We start from the raw sequence: 20,547 nt of genomic DNA, 5'->3' as shown, positions 1-20,547 counted from the left end.
AAAGCCTCCAAGAGAGGACAAGGTATGCTTGTCTCCTTCCTTGGGGCTCCCAGAAGAGCTGGGTGACTTTTGATGTCATTGGGAGAGGATAGACTCACAGAACCTGGGTTGGAACCCTGTCTGACATTTACCAAGGTATGACCTGTCTTTAGATATGTTCCATAATCTTTCAGAGCCTCCATTTTCTCCATTTGTAACTTGGAGATTAAAATCACCTACCTTACAGAGTTGGTGTGACAGGCAAATGATTAAATGCCACCAAAGTGAAAATTCACCTACTGTGCTGTTAAAATGGTACAGATTTTGTCACTTAATAAATATTTATTATTTACTATGTAGCTAGGCACAGTACTAGGTACTGACAATATAGTATTGACTCTTGTAGAATTGAAGGACTAATGGGAATGAGGCATAGTGTAATTGTAAATAATTAAGCAAATAACTTAGAAGAGAGAAATGAGGGGTGCCTGGGTAGCTCAGTCAGTTGAGCATCTGACTCTTGATTTCAGCTTGGCATCGTGATCCCAGGGTTGTTGTATCAAGCCCACAACGGGCCCCTGCCGAGTGTGGAGCCTGCTTGGGATTCTCTCTCTCTCTCTCTCTCTCTGTCTCTCTGTCTCTCTCCCTCTGCCTCTCTCCCCCCTACTTTTGCACGTTCTCTCTCTCTCTCTCTCTCTAAAAAAAAGAAAGAAAGAAGTGTGAAATGAAAAAGTACGATGTTCTACTGGAGCATCCAAAAGTATGACAGTAAACTTGAGCTGAGGTTCAGGTCTGGGGAGAAGAGCAGACATTTTTATTCATTACTGTATTCCTAGTGACCAGCTCAGAACCCTACACCTAGAGCAAACACCAAATAAACTCTAGTATCAGTTTACTTCTTCCTTTTCCATGAAGGACTGGACCTGTCTGCCTGCTACCCCAGATCCTAGTACAATACTGCTCACAGGTTAGTGTCCATTAAGTAATAATGTGCTTTCCCAGATAAGACCCCCTGGGTTTCTGTATGCTGATCCAGTCAGAGTTAGACCATTGCCATTCACAGTAATTCTTGTAAGATGGTGGCCTGGCTCTCACTCAGGAAAGTACATCGTGCCACTGGGGCTTGCTTTGGCATCATGTGGCTCCTGCTTACCTGAGATGTAGACCTCATTTTTCAATGTCACGCATGCAAACTCCACCCACTTCTTGTTCTCACTCTCCAGCTCATGCTCCGTCATGGGGAGCTTGGCCACCTCCAGGCGGCTGCGCCTCAGGGGGTCCAGGCAGGTTACCTCCGCCACAAACCGTTCATCCTTTGTGCAGCCACCAATGATCATGAATACCTCAGACTGAAACTCATGCATCCTGGGCTTGGTGCGCTCGGAAATGATCTGGAAAACCAACGGGAGTACATAAAGGCAGGATGACACAGAGGTTCAGAGACTAGGCTATGGAGCCAGACAGAGAAGAGCCCAATTCCCAACTCTGCCACCATATGACCAGGTGACCTCACCTCCTTGAGCCTCAGTTTCATCATCTGTGTAATGGGAATTTTAGTGGTAACTACCTCATAGGTTTGTTGTGAGGATTAAATGGTATCATATACATGGTGTGCTTGGCCTGAAAGGGGCCTGGTGTATAACAGGTACTCAACAAAGGCTACATTGTTGCTCTTGCTGCTGTCTTAAGAAATCCAGGTCCATTTACCATCAAATGCACTTCTTGCCTCACCAGGGCTTAAATCCTGAAATTTCATTTTTGGCCACCTTCCACTCTCTCCTGGTTTCAATTTCTTGATGATATCCCAGACTTTGCTCACCACCCGACCTCTTCTGAAAGAGAAGTCCTGATAGTAGGCACCTAAGAGCACTTAGAGACTTAGGAAGGAAAAACCAAAAGGGAGCACGGTGTGGCCGGGGAGGTTGGAGGACTGGGTTCCAACACCAAAGATATGACCCTTCAGAGCCTTGAACAAGCAAATACACCCACACCACAGATATTTGAACCCAGCTTAAAGAACAGAGGTTTGTACATCAAACACACCAGAGTTTGGCCCTGGTTTCATCACGTATGGCCATGTGACCTTGGAGAAGCAACACAATCTCTGCAAATGCCTGTCATCACTTGTGTGCCATCAGGTCATTGTGAGCACTCATGAAGTCATGACGTAGAGGGATGAGCAGAGCACCTGGCACATGCACAGCCCTTAACAGGTAGTCATGGTGGTAGGAGCAGCTGGAGATGTCATATCGGCATTCTTAGGGAAAGGGGACGGCTTCCCTCCTCCTGGTTCCATCTGTCCCTTGGGCTCAGTGGGGAAGGTTCTGCAGGTGGGTTGATGGGAGACAGAGAGGCAGCACCCATTTCCCAGATGACCTAAGCGGCTTTTTCCTGCAAGGTCAAGCTGACCTAACACAGACTATGAAGCTTCAGTCTTGACCACAGATGCAACAAACAAGTTACAGTAGCAAAAACTGCACCCTAAGTGGTGAATCCAATCAATGGTCACAAGTAATCAGGCCAGCCAAATCCAACCTCTACTTGTCCATCACAGACTTCGTTTTTTTGTACCAAAGAGTCAGATACAGTAAATTTTGCATCCTCAATTCATGGCCATAAAGTCTGTGGCAGGACTCTCTTCTGGGGGCCAGCAGAAAGTAAGGATGTGTGGGGCAATGGGCAGAACCTGAGGGCATTGACAGTGGAAAAGACAACTGAGATAAAGGTGGGAGGGGTGGTCCTGGGAACTTGGGAGGCACTATGAGAATACCAAGCTGGCAGGACAGGAGCTGAAAGATGAGCACCAAAGACAGTTTTTGCCACTCTGTGATTTTCTTTCCAACTATCTACCCTGGTTCACAGCACAACCTCTCAAGAGGATTAGGGATTGTAGGGCAATGCTTAGAGGACAGCAATGGGTTCCTCCCAGAACTGGTCCCCATGTGACCTTTATTCCAGCTCTGAGAGCCATGCCTCAGCCTCCCTCCAAAGCCCCCTATCTTCTTCATAGTGACTGCTTTCCTGCCTCAATAGCCTGCTGGCCAGTAGGGGACTCGACTGTGATCTTACTCCTGATTCCCAGACTGGTACCCCATTCCTGAGTCCTGGGCTATGTAAGACTCGGCTCCAATTGACTAAAACCCCTGCATTTCTGCCTGCTATCTGGATCCCCACCTAATATCTGTCCTTGATTTCCCACACCACTTCCCCATCCACTTACCTTTTAAGTCATTGGCACTATTTGTAATGTCCCATTGTCCTTTCTTCCAAGAGCCTATTCTTGACTTTCTTTTTTTTTTTTTTTTTAATCTTTATTTATTTTTGAGAGACAGAGAGAGAATGGGAGCAGGGGAGGAACACAGAAAGAGGGAGACACAGAATCCGAAGCAGGCTCCAGGCTCTGAGCTGTCAGCACAAAACCCAATGCGGGGCTTGAACTCACAAACCTGGAGATCATGGCCTGAGCCGAAGTCAAATGCTTAACCGACTGAGCCACCCAGGTGCACCAGAGAGAGACAGAGAGAGAGAGCGCGAGCGAGCGTGTGCGCACACGCGCGCACAAGTGGGGGAGGGGCAGAGAGAGAGGGAGGAGACAATCCCAAGAAGGCTCTACACTGTTGGCATGGAGCCCGATGCAGGGCTCGAACTCATGAAACCATGAGATCATGACCTGAGCTGAAACCAAGAATCAGACACTTAACTGACTGAGCCATCCAGGTGCCTCCTGACTTTCCACACATGTTCCCACAGTCCTGAATTTCCCCATCACAGCACTTTGTATACTTCTTTGTAATTTACTAGAAGATCCCTGAGGGCAGGAACAGCCCTTATTCTTCAATGGATTCTCAGCATCAAGAACAGTGCTTGGAGGTTGTGAGTTTCTATAAACCTTTGTTGAATGAGTGAATGAATGAATGAATGAATGAATGAATAGGAGAGCTAGGTAACTCAGGACCTGATACAGATATTTTTTCCCAGTCTAGATCACTGTTATAAACAGCTTCCTCAGTGGTACCCAGTAATCCCCACCTCAGGATATTTACATTTTATGTTGTTCTCCCCATATTATTCCAGGGTTGGTCCCTGGGCCAACAGAATACAGCAAAGGTGATGGTATATCTCTGCTGAAACTAGGTTATCAAAAGCACTATAGCTTTCATCTTGATTGCTCTCTCAGTTTTTCTGGGGCCATTTGCTCTGAGGAAAGCCAGCTGCTATGGAGAAGCCCATCTGGCAGAAACTGAGGCTTCTAGCCAATAGCCAGCAAGGAACAGACACCTCTCGACAATCCTATGCATGAGCTTGGAAGTTGATCCTCCAACCCCGCTTGAGCATTGAGATGACAGCAGCCCCAGCTAATGGCTTGACTACAACTTCGTAAGAGACTATGAGCCAGAACCACCCAACTAAACCACTAAGCCTAGATTCCTGCCAGCTGTGAGATAACAAATGTTTGTTGTCTTAAACTGTAAAGTTTTGGATAATTTGTTGCACCGCAATAGAAAACTAATACAGGCATCTAGTTGATGGAATTGCTGGGTATTAAGACCTGCCTTATCACTTGGCACTGCAGGACTCCTCAGTGGTGGCACTATTATCAAACTGTAAACACAGCTACATTTGGCAAAATATTAACTCCAAAGGCATGAGACGTGCCTGTCTGAAGTCAGAGACGTGCAACTTTGTTGCAGACACACAGAAGTGTTTGCCAAAGAATCGCATGCAACAATCAGGCCTAACCAGTTTATTTTCAGATTGTTAAAAACAGAACAGGCAGGGGCAACCCGGGTGTCTTCGTCCCTTAAGCGTCTGACTTTGGCTCAGGTCATGATCTCAAGGTCCGTGAGTTTGAGCCCTGCGTCAGGCTCTGTGCTGACAGCTCAGAGCCTGGAGCCTGCTTCAGACTCTGTGTCTCCCTCTCTCTCTTTGCCCCTCCCCCCTGTTTTCTCTCTCTCTCTCTCTCTCTCTCTCTCTCTCTCTCTGTCTCTCTCTCCCTCCCTCCCTCAAAAAATAAACATTAAAAAATTTTTTTCAATAGAACAGGCAGTTTCACCTTACTGACTACTCATTAACAGGGCCTGTACTAGAGGACCAACAGAAGTGATCATATTGCTTCAACAAAGCTGTCCTCAAGACTGGGCCTTTGCCCCCTCTGTCCTCAGGAATGAATGACACCACACATGTCAGAGCAGTCTTTGGTACAGATCAAGGTGGTCGCAGGAAATTTAGGAGACCACCTAAATTTCTCCTGTAATTAAATACAGGAGAAACTTTCTCTGCCCCAAAAGACTTCTCTCAATGAAGGTACTGGCTACCACCCCTAAATCAAATGTGGATTGACATCTGCTTTTAGGGTTCTAAAATATCCCACTGCCACCACCTCTACGAGCTTAGGGGAGGAACAAGGTTAAAAGGGAGAGATTAATGATAGGGCAAGAAGGGTTCAAGTTTGGAAAAGGAAGGTTAAGGGGAGAAGTGTGTTCAGAGACTAGCCTCCAGGCTTTCACTACTATTCTGAGGAGTAAACCCAAGATCATTCAGGCAGCAAACAGATGGGGAGTTTCAGGGAATCAACTGGCAATGAGACTCTGATTCGAAGATCACTGTGTTTGGTTGGTTCAGCTACCAAGACTGTAACATGGGAATGAGAAAGTGCCCTGGGAAGGATTTAGGACAATAAATCAGCAACCCTAGGACACAGTGAAAAGAGAAATGTTAGCTTCAGAGAAGGAAAATGCTTGGTTGTGGGAGACAGAGCACCATAAAGGAACTGCAAAAGAACGAGAACAGTCTTCATTTGTGGGGTCTCATACCATGAGCCAGACACTGCTAACCACATCACGTTCATTACCTTACTTAATTCTCAAAACAATTGTTATCAGTTGGTAGACATCATTATCTCCATGTTACAGGGCAGGACAGAGCTTTAAAGCAGCTAAGTAGCTTACCCAAGGTCACACTGTCAGTAAATTGTACAGTCAAGATTAAAACTCAGATCTACCTAAACGCAAGCCCAAGTTCCTGCCACTGGAAACTCTTCCAGATAGAAGACTTCTGTCTCCCACTCTCCCCTACGCTGCAAACACTGAAGTCAAAGCACATATTTCATAGCAGCAATTTTGCAGAAGGCATAGTACAGATATTTTATAGAAGAGGAAAACCTTTATCACCTGCATTTCAGGGACTTAGGAAACAGGAAGCAGAAATAAAAATAGCTAGAATACTGGAAGTGTAGTTGATCAAGACCCTGAACTGAGAGCAGCTGCAGAGACTGACACAGTCTGCAATTTTATGAGAGCTTTAATGCCCGGTGCTGAGCCATCTGCCAGTGACCCACATATCTAGCATAGGGCAGGGCCCATATGGTTGCCTAGACTCCTACATCTGTGTACTCATCACTGTTCATCTGCTTACTGTCTTGGCTTCTCTGACAGACCATCAATTTCATAAGGCAGAAACTGTTTTTGTAGTGCCCAGGGCCATATCTGGCAAATAGCTGGTGTTTAGGACTTATTTACAATAACTAAATATATACATACATATAAACATACATACATACATACATACATATAAAGCTTATTAAAATACATGGGATGCTGTTAAAGTAGTACTTAGGGGGAAATTTATAGCACTGCTGGCAATACCAGAAAAAAAAAGAAAGTTCTCAAATCAATGACTTCAGCTCCCACTTTAAAAAAAAGAATCAAAGAAAATTAGGGGTGCCTGGGTGGCTCAGTCGGTTAAGTGCCAGACTTCAGCTCAAGCCATGATGTCATGGTTCATGGGTTCAAGCCCCATGTCGGGCTCTGTACTGACAGCTCAGAGCCTGGAGCCTGCTTCAGATCTGTGTGTGTGTGTGTGCGTCTCTCTCTGCCCCTCCCCCACTCACACTCTGTCTCAAAAATAAATAAACATTACAAAAAAAATTTTTTAATCAAAGAAAATTAAACCCAAAGCAAGCAGAGAAGGAAAATAATCAAGATCGGAGTACAAATAAGCGAAATAAACTATAAAAACAAATGAAACCAGAAGCTGTTTCTTTGATAAAATTGATAAGCCTCTAACCAGACTGATCAGGGGGAAAAAAAAAGAGGAGACACAAATTACCAATATCTAGAATGAGAGATGTGACAGCACTATGGATTCTATAGTTATTAGAAGGATAATAAAGGAATACCGTGAGCAACTTTATGGCAATAAATTCCACAACTTCTTTGAAAGACACAAACTACCAAAGCTCATTCTGGAAGAAATAGATAACCCTATATCTACTAAAGAAATACAGTTTATAGCTAAAAACCTCACAAAGAAAACTCCTGGTTCTGATAGTATCACTGGTAAATTCTGCCAAACATTTAAGGATATATTTGCAGAGTGAACCAATGACAGCAGATCTGAGGGCAACAAAGAATGAGAAGAGGACGCACAGGAAAAGAAGGCTCCCAGGGGCCTCAGAAAGACAATTTCTAAACCACCTGTGGCTAGGATTTCTATCAATGGCCTAATGAAGTTTTGGTAGCCTATCCCAGATCTACTGGACAGTGGTGTATATATATATATATATATATATATATATATATATATATATATATATATACACATATGTGTGTGTGTGTGTGTGTGTGAGTGTGTGTGTGTGTGTGTGTGTTCATGTGTATAAGCTTTAAATACACTATCCCTATAGTATTATTTCCGGATAGTTTTGTTCCTCTCCACTAAGCCTATTTTTGTCTTTATAAAGATTTGAATAAAACATTTCTTCTGAAATTTGTTAAGCAGAACCAGGAACATCCAAATGATACATGTATTCATCATCTTGGTACTCATTTCTTCATTCAACAAACATTTACCAATCACTTACTCTACACCAGGGCTTCTCCTAAGGTCTGGAGATGAAAAGTCCCATAAGATATATTTCCTACCATAACAAGCTCCCAGTATAGAGACATTTACAGATGAGGAACACAATGGTTACCACGCGGTGGTTGGTGCTACGATAGAGCAATGCACCAGGGACTATGAGAAGAAAGAGGTCTCTGAAGAAGGTGATGCTTTAACTTTTTGAAGCCAGAGTAGAAGTTAATTAGATGGAGAGAGGAAAAGGCATTTGAACAGCACCTCATTCGCCTGCAATAGAGGGTGAAAAGGCACGTCCACTTTGGGGAATTGCAAGCAGAGCATTAGGGTGTAGCAGAAGGGAGAGGTTGGAGATGGAGCTAGAGAAGTGGGCAGGAGGTGAAGAGCGTAGGGCCAGGCTCTGGGAGATGTGGGAGATGCAGGAGGGAAGGCTCAAAGGAGGAGACTTCAAAAGGGAAGGGCTGAAGAAGGTGCAAGGGCTTAGGACACGTTTACACAGCTGAATGCAACTGCGGCTCCTAAGGAACACCTAGAGCCATTTGTCCAGGGCCAGATTGTCCTTCACACCTGACCCTTCCTAGTGGTATAGAAACCAATTAACTCAAAATTCAACCTTGAAAAGCTAAACCATTAGCCTGATTAACACACTTACTTAGCCGACTTTATGCACGTAGTCTTTAGCAATTATCCTAATAAAAAGAAGCTTCATTCTGGAGTCGGGGCCTCATTCCGACTCGAGTATGAGGACCTTCACTTAACTGCATTTTGTTTTCGGACTCCTCTTTTGCGACTCCGGCCATACTCCCTGCAACAGGAGCTCAGGCAGGAAGTGTGTGGGCTTGATCCTGGGAGTCACGGGGAGCCACGAAGAGGGTAAGCCCAAGAACACAATGATGAGGCTTGAGTTTTAGATTATCCAGCTGGTGAATGAATTGGAGGGAGGCCAGACTGAGGGCAGGAAGGTGAGTTTTGAGGAATTTTTGGAAATTCGGAAAGAAAACAACGACAGTCTGAACCAAGGTAACATTCACAGGATATCCAAGAGACTCGCAGTTCCCAGAGCGGTCAAACTAGGAAAGCTGTGCTCCTGTGGAATGGTGACTGAACAGGGCACATTCTGTCCTGTGTACGTCACCCCCACCAACCTCTACCCTTAAGCCCTGGGAAGAGGAAGGATGTGCTGGGCACGGTGCTGAGCAATTTCCTATCTCACTCAATCCTCTCAGTAGCTGTTTATGATGCGGTATCATCCCCATTTCACAGATCAGAAATCCAGGGCATCTGGATCTGCCTGACTCAAACCATAGATGGTGTGGCAATTGTCTTCACCGTGAAGTAAGGTTCTGTAAGCCAGCCTCACCTCTATTTCTGTGAGGCCCGCAGACTCCTTTACCTCACTGGTTAGCCAGTGTTGCTCATCGTCAGCTCACCTCATTGCCTGAAAGGTGGTACATCCTGGCTTCCTGAAGCAGCGGGAAGACCTCCGGGCACTGTCTGATGAGAGGATCTGCCTCCACCGTCTCCACAAAGTACCACGGGTCCAGCAGTGGCAAGCGCACATTCTCAAGGAGGTAGGGGAGCAAGCAGAGTCGTTCTGACTGTTTGTGCCGGACCCAACTCATCACAGTCTCAAACACCTGAGCCTCCTCTGTTACATACAGCTCATCACTCTTCAAGATGTGGTACAGAGTGTCCACGGGAAGTTCTAGGAACTCCTCAGAGTTCAGAATCTGCACAAAGTTTTGGATGATGTAATTTTGCACCTGCTTTTTCAGGCTGTCCAAGGAGTGTGTATCTGCCAGCCTCAGTATTCCAACACAGTTTTCTGGATTCAAGGCTTCTGTTAGGAAGCTAGCACAGGCATCCACCATCCGCAGGAACTAAGAGAACAGAAGAGAGGCAAATCAGGCCAGAAAACCATTAGTCCCCAAGGAGGTTTATCAGGGAGTTGTGTGTAGCAACAAAAAATTAGAACAATCCCAATGACTGACAATAGGGGACTATAGCTAAAGAAATGATAGTACGTTCTTGTTTTCAACAACCCCGTAGTCATTAATAAAGTATGTACAAGAAAATTAAATGACATAGAAAATGTTCATAATGTACTGAGTTTAAAAATCTGTTCACTGAACCTGATCAAGCTTCTAGATTTAATCAGCAATTTACAGGAAATACAGCAGAAAGAGGAACATGTTAAATGATGCCATGGGAATATACCATCAGCAAAATCCAGACTGTGAGAAACTTTACGGAACAGCCCGTTCAATTTCTTCAACAAATACATCACAAGGCTGAGAGAGAGAGAGACGGAGAGGAGGAACCTGAAAACGCACAGAGATGTAAGAGACACATCAAGCTAGTGCAAAGTATGGACCTTATTTGGATCCTTAATTCAGATTATTATTCATTTTAAGTGTGGTAATGGTATTGTGATTATATTTAAAGAAGAATCCTTGTCTTTTAGAAATATATACTAAAACATTTGCAGCTGAAATGAGAAAAACACTTCACAAAACCACAGGTATGTTATAATCCACTTTTTATTGAAAATATGGGACACAGGCATAAAAATAAAGGCTGAAGTGTGTACACCAAAATATTAACAGGTATGATATCTCAGGATATCAGGTATCTTAGGATAATTTTTGCTACAGTAACAAACAACCCCCAAATCTCAGATGCTGGCAAGATTAAATGATTATCTCTCACTCACATTATATGTCCTACAGGGGTCTTCATTCCAAGATGACTGAAAAGCCCTTGACTGAGATATATGCCAGTGTTATGACAGAAGGAGAAAAAAGACAGCAGAGCTACCGAAAGGCTCTTAAAATTTTAGCTCAGAAGTTGCACGTGCCATTTCCACTCACACCTAACCAACCAGAGTAAGTCACGTGGCAAAATCTGTTGTCAAGGAAAAAATAATCCTCCCACAGAAATAGTCCTATAAGGATAGAAAGGGAATATACTGTATAAATAATACAAGGTACTACACTCTCTAATAAGACTCTGAGAATTTCTCTTCCTTTTTTTTTTTTTTACATACTTTATAAATCCTCTAAAAGGAAGTAGCACTTCTGTAATTTAAAAGTTCATTTGTAAAATTGTTGGTTTACGTGTCTTAGTTTTAAATGATCATCATCCTCATAAAAATATGAGTCCCTTCTTGGTTTCAACTCAGGAAATGACCTCACTGTTTGTGAGTTCGAGCCCCACGTCAGGCTCTATGCTGACAGCATGGAGCCTACTCGGGATTCTCTCTCTCTCTCTCTCTCTCTCTCTCTCTCTGCCCCTCCCCTGCTCACTCTCTATCTCTCTGTCTCAAGATAAATTTAAAAAACTTAAAAAAAATATGAGTCCCTTATGTTTATATAGCACTTAACACTTTACAAAGCACTGCCATATCCATTATATTACTTAATATTCATTTTCCAGATGAGGGGTCTCAAATGCATCAGTTCATTCTTTTTTTCATTTTTCATTTTAATTCCAATATAATTAACATACAGTGTTACATTAGTTTCAAGTGTACGATATTCAAATGCATCAGTCCATTCTTACTCACTGTTCTCTGGAGCTTAGCTTTGAACACATCCAACTTCCTATCCCCACTCCATATCCACTGGACTCCATGGAGAGTCAAGTTCTCAGTGTTCTTGTGTTGATGAATTAACAGGAGGGAAAGAGGGAGGCTGAGTGGAGAGCACCTGGCAAGGAGGGCCAATTTGAAGGCAAGGCCCAGTGACAGTATGAACGGGACAGACCTGCACTGGGATGGATGTAGCCTGCAGAGAAGAGGCTCCAGTGACAGGAGCTGAGGGTAGCAGAGTTGTGGGGCTTGAAGGGTGGGGGCAGGGGCAGGACTGGTCTTAGAATGATTGGGCTTTGGTCTTCAGTCCAGTGCATTCTAGGGGGCACACATCCCTGATTTTTGGATCAATCCCAATTACAACATATTACCTTTCCATGTCAGAACTCTCGTCCCAATTGTCAGTTTAGAAAACATTGACCGAGGGTCAGGGGCGCCTGGGTGGCTCAGCTGGGTAAGTGTCCAACTCTTGATTTTGGCTCAGGTCATGATCTCACAGATTTGTGAGATCGAGCCCTGCATCAGGCTCTGCACTGACAGCATGAAGCCTGCTTGGGATTCTCTCTCTCCCTCTCTTCGCCCCTCCTCCCCCCCCCCACCCCCGCTTTCTCTCTCTCAGAATCAATAAATAAACTTTAAGAAAATTGACTGAGGGTCAATGAAATGTTGGAGTAGCTTTAATTCTACCTCAGACTGCCCTGTCAGCTGGCTCCAGCCATGGCCTGCAGATCTACTCCTCGCATGAGCAACTGTAGAAACGGTTGAGACTGAGAACTCTAACACCTGTTGAGTTGTCTGCAGATTTTCAGTTCAAAGAGTAAAAATATACATCTGAGACCAAGCCTTGTTGAGCCCTCAGAACCTGTCACCAGAGCCGTATGTGGCCCTGCCCACAGAGATATCTATGAGCGCTAAAAGGGAACTCACTTTTGTGACAGCCTCTAGTGTAAATAGCACATACACTATTCCAGTGTTTGCATAAGAAGAAGATGGTATGAAAATAAAATAGATTTTCTAAATATGTAAACTGTCTCTAGGAGGCCACCTAAGAACCTGGTAACAGTGGTTGTCTCTGAGGAGGGGAACTGGTGGCTGGGGTCTGGGTACAGAGGAAGGCTTACTTCTCACTGTTTACCTTTATGTCCTCCCTTGCATTGTCCACCATGTGACAGAATTATCTGTTTTACAATCAAGTCTCTCATGAATGGCGAAAACACTTGAAGGTAACACATCAAAATGCGAATCGTGTTTATCTCAAATGCAGTTGCTAATTTTTCTTTTAGACTTTGCTGTTTAGAACAAATGTTCTACACTGAGCATGAAGTTGCTTTTAAAATCAGAAAAAAGAGGGGCGCCTGGGTGGCGCAGTCGGTTGAGCGTCCGACTTCAGCCAGGTCACGATCTCGCGGTCCGTGAGTTCGAGCCCCGCGTCAGGCTCTGGGCTGATGGCTCGGAGCCTGGAGCCTGTTTCCGATTCTGTGTCTCCCTCTCTCTCTGCCCCTCCCCCGTTCATGCTCTGCCTCTCTCTGTCCCAAAAATAAAAATAAAAAAATAAATAAATAAATAAATAAAAATAAAAATAAAATCAGAAAAAAGAAAAGAAAAGAAATACTCCTTGCAATTTTCAAGGACACAATGAGAAAAGAAAATAAAATGTAAAAAATAAAACAAAGAACACCTATGATGTGCCAGCCCCTTTATATTACTGAGCTAATTTAATCCTCACAATACTATAAAGTAGATGTTTATTATCTTTCCTGGTTTATAGATGAGGAAAGGAGATCCAGAGAAGTGAGGTGATTTCCTCAAACAGTTATAGCTAATAAGAGGTAGAGCTAAAATTTGAAGCAGTCTTATCTAATTCCAAAAATGCATGTTTTAAGACAACTTCAAGCTTCCTCAGGTCGAGCAGTGTGTGTACAGGACAAGGGCTTGGCAGATGCCAACCATGATTTGCACAATTCACCAACAAGAGCTCCAGTAATCTGATCTGCCTGGAGGAAAGCTTGACCCACAAGGTGCCAATTCCTACCCCTGCTTCATGACTACTGATAAGCAAAGAAGGAAGCCGTGAAGGAGAATCAAACCAAGTATTGGAGCTCACATTTGTTAGAAACATTGATCCAGAGTGTCCCTCCCCACCCAGACACCATTCATTCCCCCATTCATCCACCTGTTAATTTCCAGAATGTGTACCGAACATCTGTTATGTAGTAGGCCATCAATCAGTATCGGACAACAGAGGTGAGCAGAAAGAGACACAGTGCCTGTGCTCATTGGACCTGACAGACAAGTGGAGAAAGCAAACAGTAATCAAACAATCACACAGGTGTCAAATTACAACTGTGATAAATGCTATATAACACAGTTCGGTGATTCCACTGCCTGAAAGTGAAGGCAGCCCTATTCTTACCCCTCAAGCTGTACACTGTCACCAGGACTTTCCCTGATAGAACCTCTCTACAGTCAGACCTGTCTATTCACCTTCCCCAAACATTCCTAAGCTTGTCTGTCACAGAGCCTTTCTGTGCTCAGGCTGTTTCATCAGCCTGAACCTGCTTCCTCTCTCATCGCTCTGTTAAAATCCTGCTCTCTCCCTGCCCAGGCAAGTTTGACTCCAGAGCTCCACTGTTTAAGAAAGGAATCAGAATAGCTCACCCCAATTTCAACTGAGAAGGCCCCTTTTAAACTAACTTCAAAAAAAAGGGAAGAGGGGTGCCTGGGTGGTTCAGTAGGTTAAGTGACTCTTGATTTCGGCTGAGGTCATGATCTCACGGTTCGTGAGTTCAACTGACAGTGCAGAGCCCGACGAAGGATTCTCTCTCTCTCCCTGTCCTGCTTGGGATTCTCTCTCTCTCTGCCCCCCCACCCGAAATAAATAAATAAAACTTTAAAAAAAAAAAAGGGAAGGAGTACCATGGCCATCGCCTCATCTACACACAGGTTATTTTCTTCATTTGGAGTGTTAAGTTTGGGACTGACGGAGGGGGCCCAGAGTCTGTGAACCCCTACAACAGTGTGCAAGCATCTGTTTGCACCTGTGGCAGTTTTCTGAAAATTGAGTTTACAGGAGATGCTGTGAGTTGCTCTCTAGTATCCATGCACCTGAGGACAAAGCCAACACAAGAAGGAGAGCCAGGACGACAAGACCAGAGAGTCTTGACTGTGTTTTAAGCCTTCTGTGCCTCTGTACATTTTTAATTCTGGGTCAATATGTGCTTAAGAAGAAAGGAAAATGAACGATAAGGGAAGGGAAAAGAAATGGAGAAATCCTGCCAATTCATGAAGTTCTTTCTCAAAAGCCACTTCCTGCTTCATGGCTTTTTCAGTTGCCCAACACAGAATCAATCCCTGCCTCCTCTGTGCTCCACTGAGCGACTCACTTGACCCTCTGTGGAGCACCAATTACATTTCTCCTTTGTACTACAGTCAGGCATCCCAAGGGCAGGTTCTGGGTCATATTTGTGTTTTTATTTCTAATAGCCCCTAGCACAAACTCTGACAAAAAGAAGAGAGGGGAGGAAAATAGTTTTCAGATACCTAGTATGTACCAAGACCTATGCTAGACACTTTCCCACCCATTTTTTTAATGAATAAATTTTATTTTTTAACAAATATACTTTATTTAACAAGTAATAATAAGGTAGGTATTAGCACAGACCATTTGCACAAAGGAAGAAATAGAGAATTCAAAGAGTTGAGTGTGTTGCCTAAGGCCACACAGCCAGTAAGTGGTACAGATGATGCTCAAGGTTATGGCTAGCTCACTCTTCTCATTGGGCATCACACTGCCTCTGTAACTGTCACATTGTTGAGCTAACAAAATTCAAGGAGAGTCTGAAGAGGCCTTATGAGAACAAGGGTAGTGGTGATCTCCAAATTGCCTACATTCCCCCCAGAATATGCTTCAATAAATACTTTTGAGTATGAGGGGTATAGAGCAGCATACTAACCAATGGCTGAGAAACTGCTGATGGGCAGGGGAGTCATGGGAACAAGAAATTGTTTTCTTTAAAATATATGTGTTTTTTATTTCTTCATATTCAAGATTATTTAAGACGCTAGTGTAAATTTTCATTCTCAGCCTGTCCAAATGACACATGAACTTGTTTATTAAAGCTGAGCGATGACAGATAATGGCAACAGACAGCCAACTTCCTGTTTGAAGGGACATGTGAGCAAAAGGTTACAGTCAGGCACCTGACCTCGAACAAGGACTAAAAATACAATCAAAGAAACCACTTGAGACATGGCTGCAGTTCCCATGAGAAGTGTCTGTCTCAATGAGAATGTACGCCCTGCTCCCCATCTCCACTGTCCTTCCTCTGCTTCCCTTCAGGGTCTCCAGAATCTGGGATCTTAACAGACTTAACCAATGTAATTCCACATCTCCCTAGAGGTGCCTTCAAATCCACCCCAGAAAAACTGAAGCCATATTTTGACCCAAATCAATAATTCCATTGACCACAGTCCCTAAGTGACCTTATAGTTATTGCAAAGGGTGTATAAAGACATTGGTATTCTTACCTTCAAGCCCCAACAAATCAGTGTATGTGAAGAGCATATAATTTGTTGATGAGATTTAAAAACTTCAAATTTATTTGAAAGTGTCAATTCATTTTCTAAGTTTATTTACTTTTTAAAATTTTTTTTAATGTTTATTTATTTTTGAGAGAGAGAGAGCATGAGCAGGGGAGGGGCAGAGAGAGAGGGAGACACAGAATCCAAAGCAGGCTCCAGGCTCTGAGCTGTCAGTGCAGAGCCCAACACAGGGCTTGAACTCTTGAACTGTGAGATCATGACCTGAGCCAAAGTCAGATGCTTAACCAACTGAGCCACCCAGGCACCCCTGTTTATGAATTCATAGTAAATTTTTTTTGTCACCATTTTTCTTCTCAGATAATAGTCATAAAAAATAAAACTTTTCTATGGGGTGTGTATTGATACTTAAAATTTGTAAATTACCACTGATCCTAATCTTCCATCCCTGCCCCTTTCCCCCTCTCTCAGATGATAATCTACTTCAGACCAAAGGGCATACGCCGCCCCCCTACTCCCAGGATGTCCTCTGCTCCAAACTTTGAGTCCTTGCTCTAGACGTGGCTGAGGGGTCTGCTGGTTCCTGGAAATTATATGGGGTGAGCAGGAAAGGGAGCTAAGACCTGCAAAAGGTCCGCTCACTAAGGTGGGGCAGGTTTTGGGGGACTGAGGCAACTATAGAGGTACACTGACCTCAGAAGTGGGATCAGGGAGAAAGGAAAGGGTGTGGGAAGCTTGGTCAAGATTCAGGCAACAGACAGCCCCTGAATTTTCAGAGGAGCTAGTGGGGCCCCCAACGGGCCAGCAGCACACAATGAGGGAGCCACATGGGCCATACTAAGAGTCAAGGGGCAAGTGCTGGAGCTTAGTGACTCAGCCCAGGGACACGATGAAGGCCAAGAAGGGACACCACTATGAGGATTAAATGGAATGACTATGTCTGGGATATGTTTGATGCTCAGGATATAGTGTGTGTGTGTGTGTGTGTGTGTGTGTGTGTGTGTGTGTGTGTGTGCAAATTTAGGGCACAGAAGCAGTAGGGCATCTAAGCAAAGCCAAGTCCTGAGAAGCAGGTCCATGAGCAGACAGCTGCAACAGGTAAGTTATCAGGTAGGGAAGTGGAAACTTAAGTCTTTGCTTCTGCCTAAATACTTTTCCCCCAACCCAGCTGCCTCGTGTTGAAATCCTACCTATTCTATGAAGTCCAAGTCAATGCCACCTCCTTCAGGGCCAGAACGTTTTTCTACCCTATACTCTGCCCTGGGGTCTGGCTGGATTGCCCTGTGGTTTGAAAGCTCAGTGGGAGTCCTTGCTTTTGAGGCTTTGGGGGTAGTGACAGGAGGCAGGTATAGGGGTCAGAAGTTTTGGGTTTAGGCCTCTGATTATGGTTTCAACTCTTTGATGAGCTGAACTCTCTCTGAGCCACAGATTCCTTGTCTGGAAAGTGTTGAGAATAATAAAGCCCACTTTGCAGTCTCATTGTGAAGGAATTACTTGGCCAGCCCACTCACAGAAATATTGTCAACATCAGACTGGATCGTGCAGGGGAAAGAATACAATAAATTGCTAAACAAATGTGATCAATATTTATAATTTTTGTCTTTATTTCCCCGATAGTTTCTTACAAAGTACCTTGAATGTAGTAAATAGTTAGTAATTTGTAGAAATTAGGTAGAAGTAAAAGTCAAAATCTGGTAGTAACATGGATTTTCAATACAACAAAAACCCCATATCCCACTTCCTGTATTTCACCACCCATGGGCAGCAACTAGGGCTGAATACCCAGGGAAAGAATGATAGGATAGACAAAAGAAGACAATTTTGATTTTTGAGTTTCTAAATACACGTTCAGAACCTACAGTAGAAAATTAGTTTTGAAATACCAGTTAGTAGTAATAACTGGGCCCTTTGAACTGGAAAAGCCAGAATACCAAAGAGTCTAGGCATACAGTTTATGTCAAAGCAACAGACATAGGAGAATGGATGATAATGTAGCAGCCAGCTTTTCCAACAATGATTCCGGAGCCAAGAAAAAAGAGGAGAGTCTAGCGATAAAGTGAGAAGCAGGTGTGGGTCCTTGAGATGATGCCCTGCCTCCCAACCCAGGCCAAACTCTAGAGTAAAGGAAAAGCAAAAAGCTCCTTAGAGATTGTGGAGCTGAGAGCAAAAGGAAGTGTGCCTCGACTTCCTAAAGGAAATCAGAAAAGCGGCAGTCCAGTGTAGCAGAAGCAGAAGAGAAGCTGGAATGTGTTGTTTCTAGACAAAGGGGACCTATGGCAGTTGCTCCAAATTCCCTATAGTTCCAGATTGGCACAGGCAAGCAAATGGAAGTTTCTTGTGTGTTCCTGAGAGGGACAAAGAAATCACTGAGAGGACTGGCAGACCTGAGGAGGCCTTGCAAGTTGGACAAAGAGAATGCACAGTGACCCACAAAGACTGAGGGCCTGAACCAGGTGGGCCTGAGGACTTCCAGCTGATGCCATGGGTGAAGGAGTCAATGATCAGAGAGAGACCAATGGGAACACAGATGTTCCAGCAGGTGCCAGCACAGACCAATGATGCAAATAACCATGGTAAGCCTGGGCCAGATGCCTCTTTCTATAATGTCCTGGTAATCTGTAAACACCCCCTTGGAACCATTTAAGCAAACCAGATGCTAAATTGATGAAGCTTTCCTGAAATGAGATATCATTAGGTTGACTACAATTTCTATCACTGATAGAATGGGAAGCTCAGGAAACAGATTAAGTTCAATGTTAGAAAAATAATAGGTTAAATCATGCTTTTATTTTTGCATACCTACATTTGTAGCCTCAGATTTAGATCCTCTATACTAATTAGAACTCAAGAACAATATGCAATTCAGAGAGGCAAAACTAATGTATGGTGACAGATGCCAGAGTGATAGCTCTCCCTGGGGAGGTACTACCTGTGGAGGGCATAAGAGAGCATTCTGGGATGCCAAGGATGTTCTGGAGCTTGATCTGGGTGGTGGTTACGTGACTGCAAACACGTGTAAAAAATCAAAAACTGTACATTTAAGATGTGTGCATTTTACTAAATGTAAGTTATACCTAAAAGTAAAAAAGAGTAAACATTGAGATTAAACACAGAAATGTGTTTAAAGAGACACTGTGTGGACAGCAGCAGGCTCACTGTTGAGATGGGGACATCTGGTTTCCCCAGAGGGAGTCAGGCATGAGGGGTGGCAGCTGTGCCAGTCTCACCTGCTGACACAATTACAGGGCCCCACTGGTTTCCAGAATTTTCCACTGGGCAGTCCTCCCTGAGGATGCCAACAGCCCCAGCTGCCTTCAGGATCCTGACTTGCTCCAGGCCTTGCTCTGAGGGACGCACACAGTATGTAGTGGGGAACACACAGGCTAGCATAAGCAGATAGGGGTGAAATCCAGGCTCCTCTCTCATTAGCCATGAAACCTTGATCTTTTACATCACTAAAAATTGGGGGTAAAAATACATACCTCATTTTAAATGAAACCATGTAGGCAAAACAGTTGCCACATTGTGAATGCTCTGGGAAGCACAACTATTACTGTCCTGCGGACCCAGGAGAGAAACCCCAATTTCTTATCACCTACAATGGCCACACAGCAACATTGGTTGACAAAAGGAATGTGTGGGAGAGGATGCATCAGTCAACAGATTGATTTTCTCTAGACAGTAGCAAAGAAATAGTTGGGCTGGTTTTCTCGCCTGGATCCACTGGCTATTCCGATGGTGGGTAGACACAATCTGTGGGTCCCTATCAATGACAACACAAGTTCATCTGTAATGATGTAATGTAATGAGTGAGACCTGCTTTTGTTAGGTGCCTGGCACTTAGTGGGTGCTTAAAAATGAAGCAATTATTAGTATGAACCTGTGGAATACTTCCTCCTCTACCACCCAACAACATTTCTAAAATCCAGGAGTGGGCTTCTTAGTGTCCTCTTAAAGGAGGTCAGGCAATTTTTGATGGGGCGTTGAGCAGTTTCTGAGGCAGTCCTCATATTCAGCTAGCAATAGACAAGAGTGACACATGCCTTCACCAATTCAACAAATATTTATGTATTATGATCCATATATTGAGTAAGCCAAGAAGCTAGTCCCAGCCATCCGGGTCAGCCACTGACTACATGGCTACCTCATCCATACAGATCTCAGCCCCAGAGGTGTTGTGGAGGCCCCACCTGGGTCTTCTCGGCCCCAGGCCAGATGACCAGGCCACCATTCTGGCATCCCTCTTTCTTTCCTCACATCACCCCTCAGGTCTCAGCCTGATTTCCCTTTCTCTTCCAAGCTCCTTCTAACCAGCTGCTCTGTTATCTTAGCCATCTTCTGTCCCAAGACTAAATGAAGGGTAAGCATGGTCTCCCTGACCTCACATCTTTTGCTACCCTGCAGATAAGCTCAAAAACCCTTATTCTTTCATGAGTTTTTAATAATAAAAATGAAAGTAACAAATATGACGAAGTTCTCCAAACTAACATGGCAGTTCTCCACAACTGAAAAATCTTACCAAGTTCTTATAGCCATTGTCCCACACCTACAGTTTCTACAGTTTCTCACTGCCTTGCTTATCT

General features: G+C 44.0%; 1 protein-coding gene across 3 annotated transcripts in view; it reads right to left on the bottom strand.

The window, feature by feature from the left end:
• Positions 1-20,547, bottom strand: part of KLHL6 (kelch like family member 6) — a 97,851-nt gene that overhangs the window by 50,771 nt on the left and 26,533 nt on the right. For all 3 annotated transcript variants that reach the window (XR_006222146.1, XR_006222145.1, XM_007077564.3), the window contains exons 3-4: positions 9,267-9,716; positions 1,133-1,370 (exon numbers count right to left, since the gene is read on the bottom strand). Coding sequence is in view for 1 of the 3 variants with exons in the window: in XM_007077564.3 (XP_007077626.1) it covers positions 1,133-1,370; positions 9,267-9,716 (688 nt within the window). In the remaining 2 variants the exon portion in view is untranslated. The remainder of the gene's footprint in view (positions 1-1,132; positions 1,371-9,266; positions 9,717-20,547) is intronic.

Source organism: Panthera tigris, chromosome C2, assembly GCF_018350195.1.
Source record: "Panthera tigris isolate Pti1 chromosome C2, P.tigris_Pti1_mat1.1, whole genome shotgun sequence".
Classification (NCBI taxonomy): Eukaryota; Metazoa; Chordata; class Mammalia; order Carnivora; family Felidae; genus Panthera; species Panthera tigris.
Note: the sequence above shows the minus strand (reverse complement) of the source record. Positions and strands in the feature narration are given on the sequence as shown.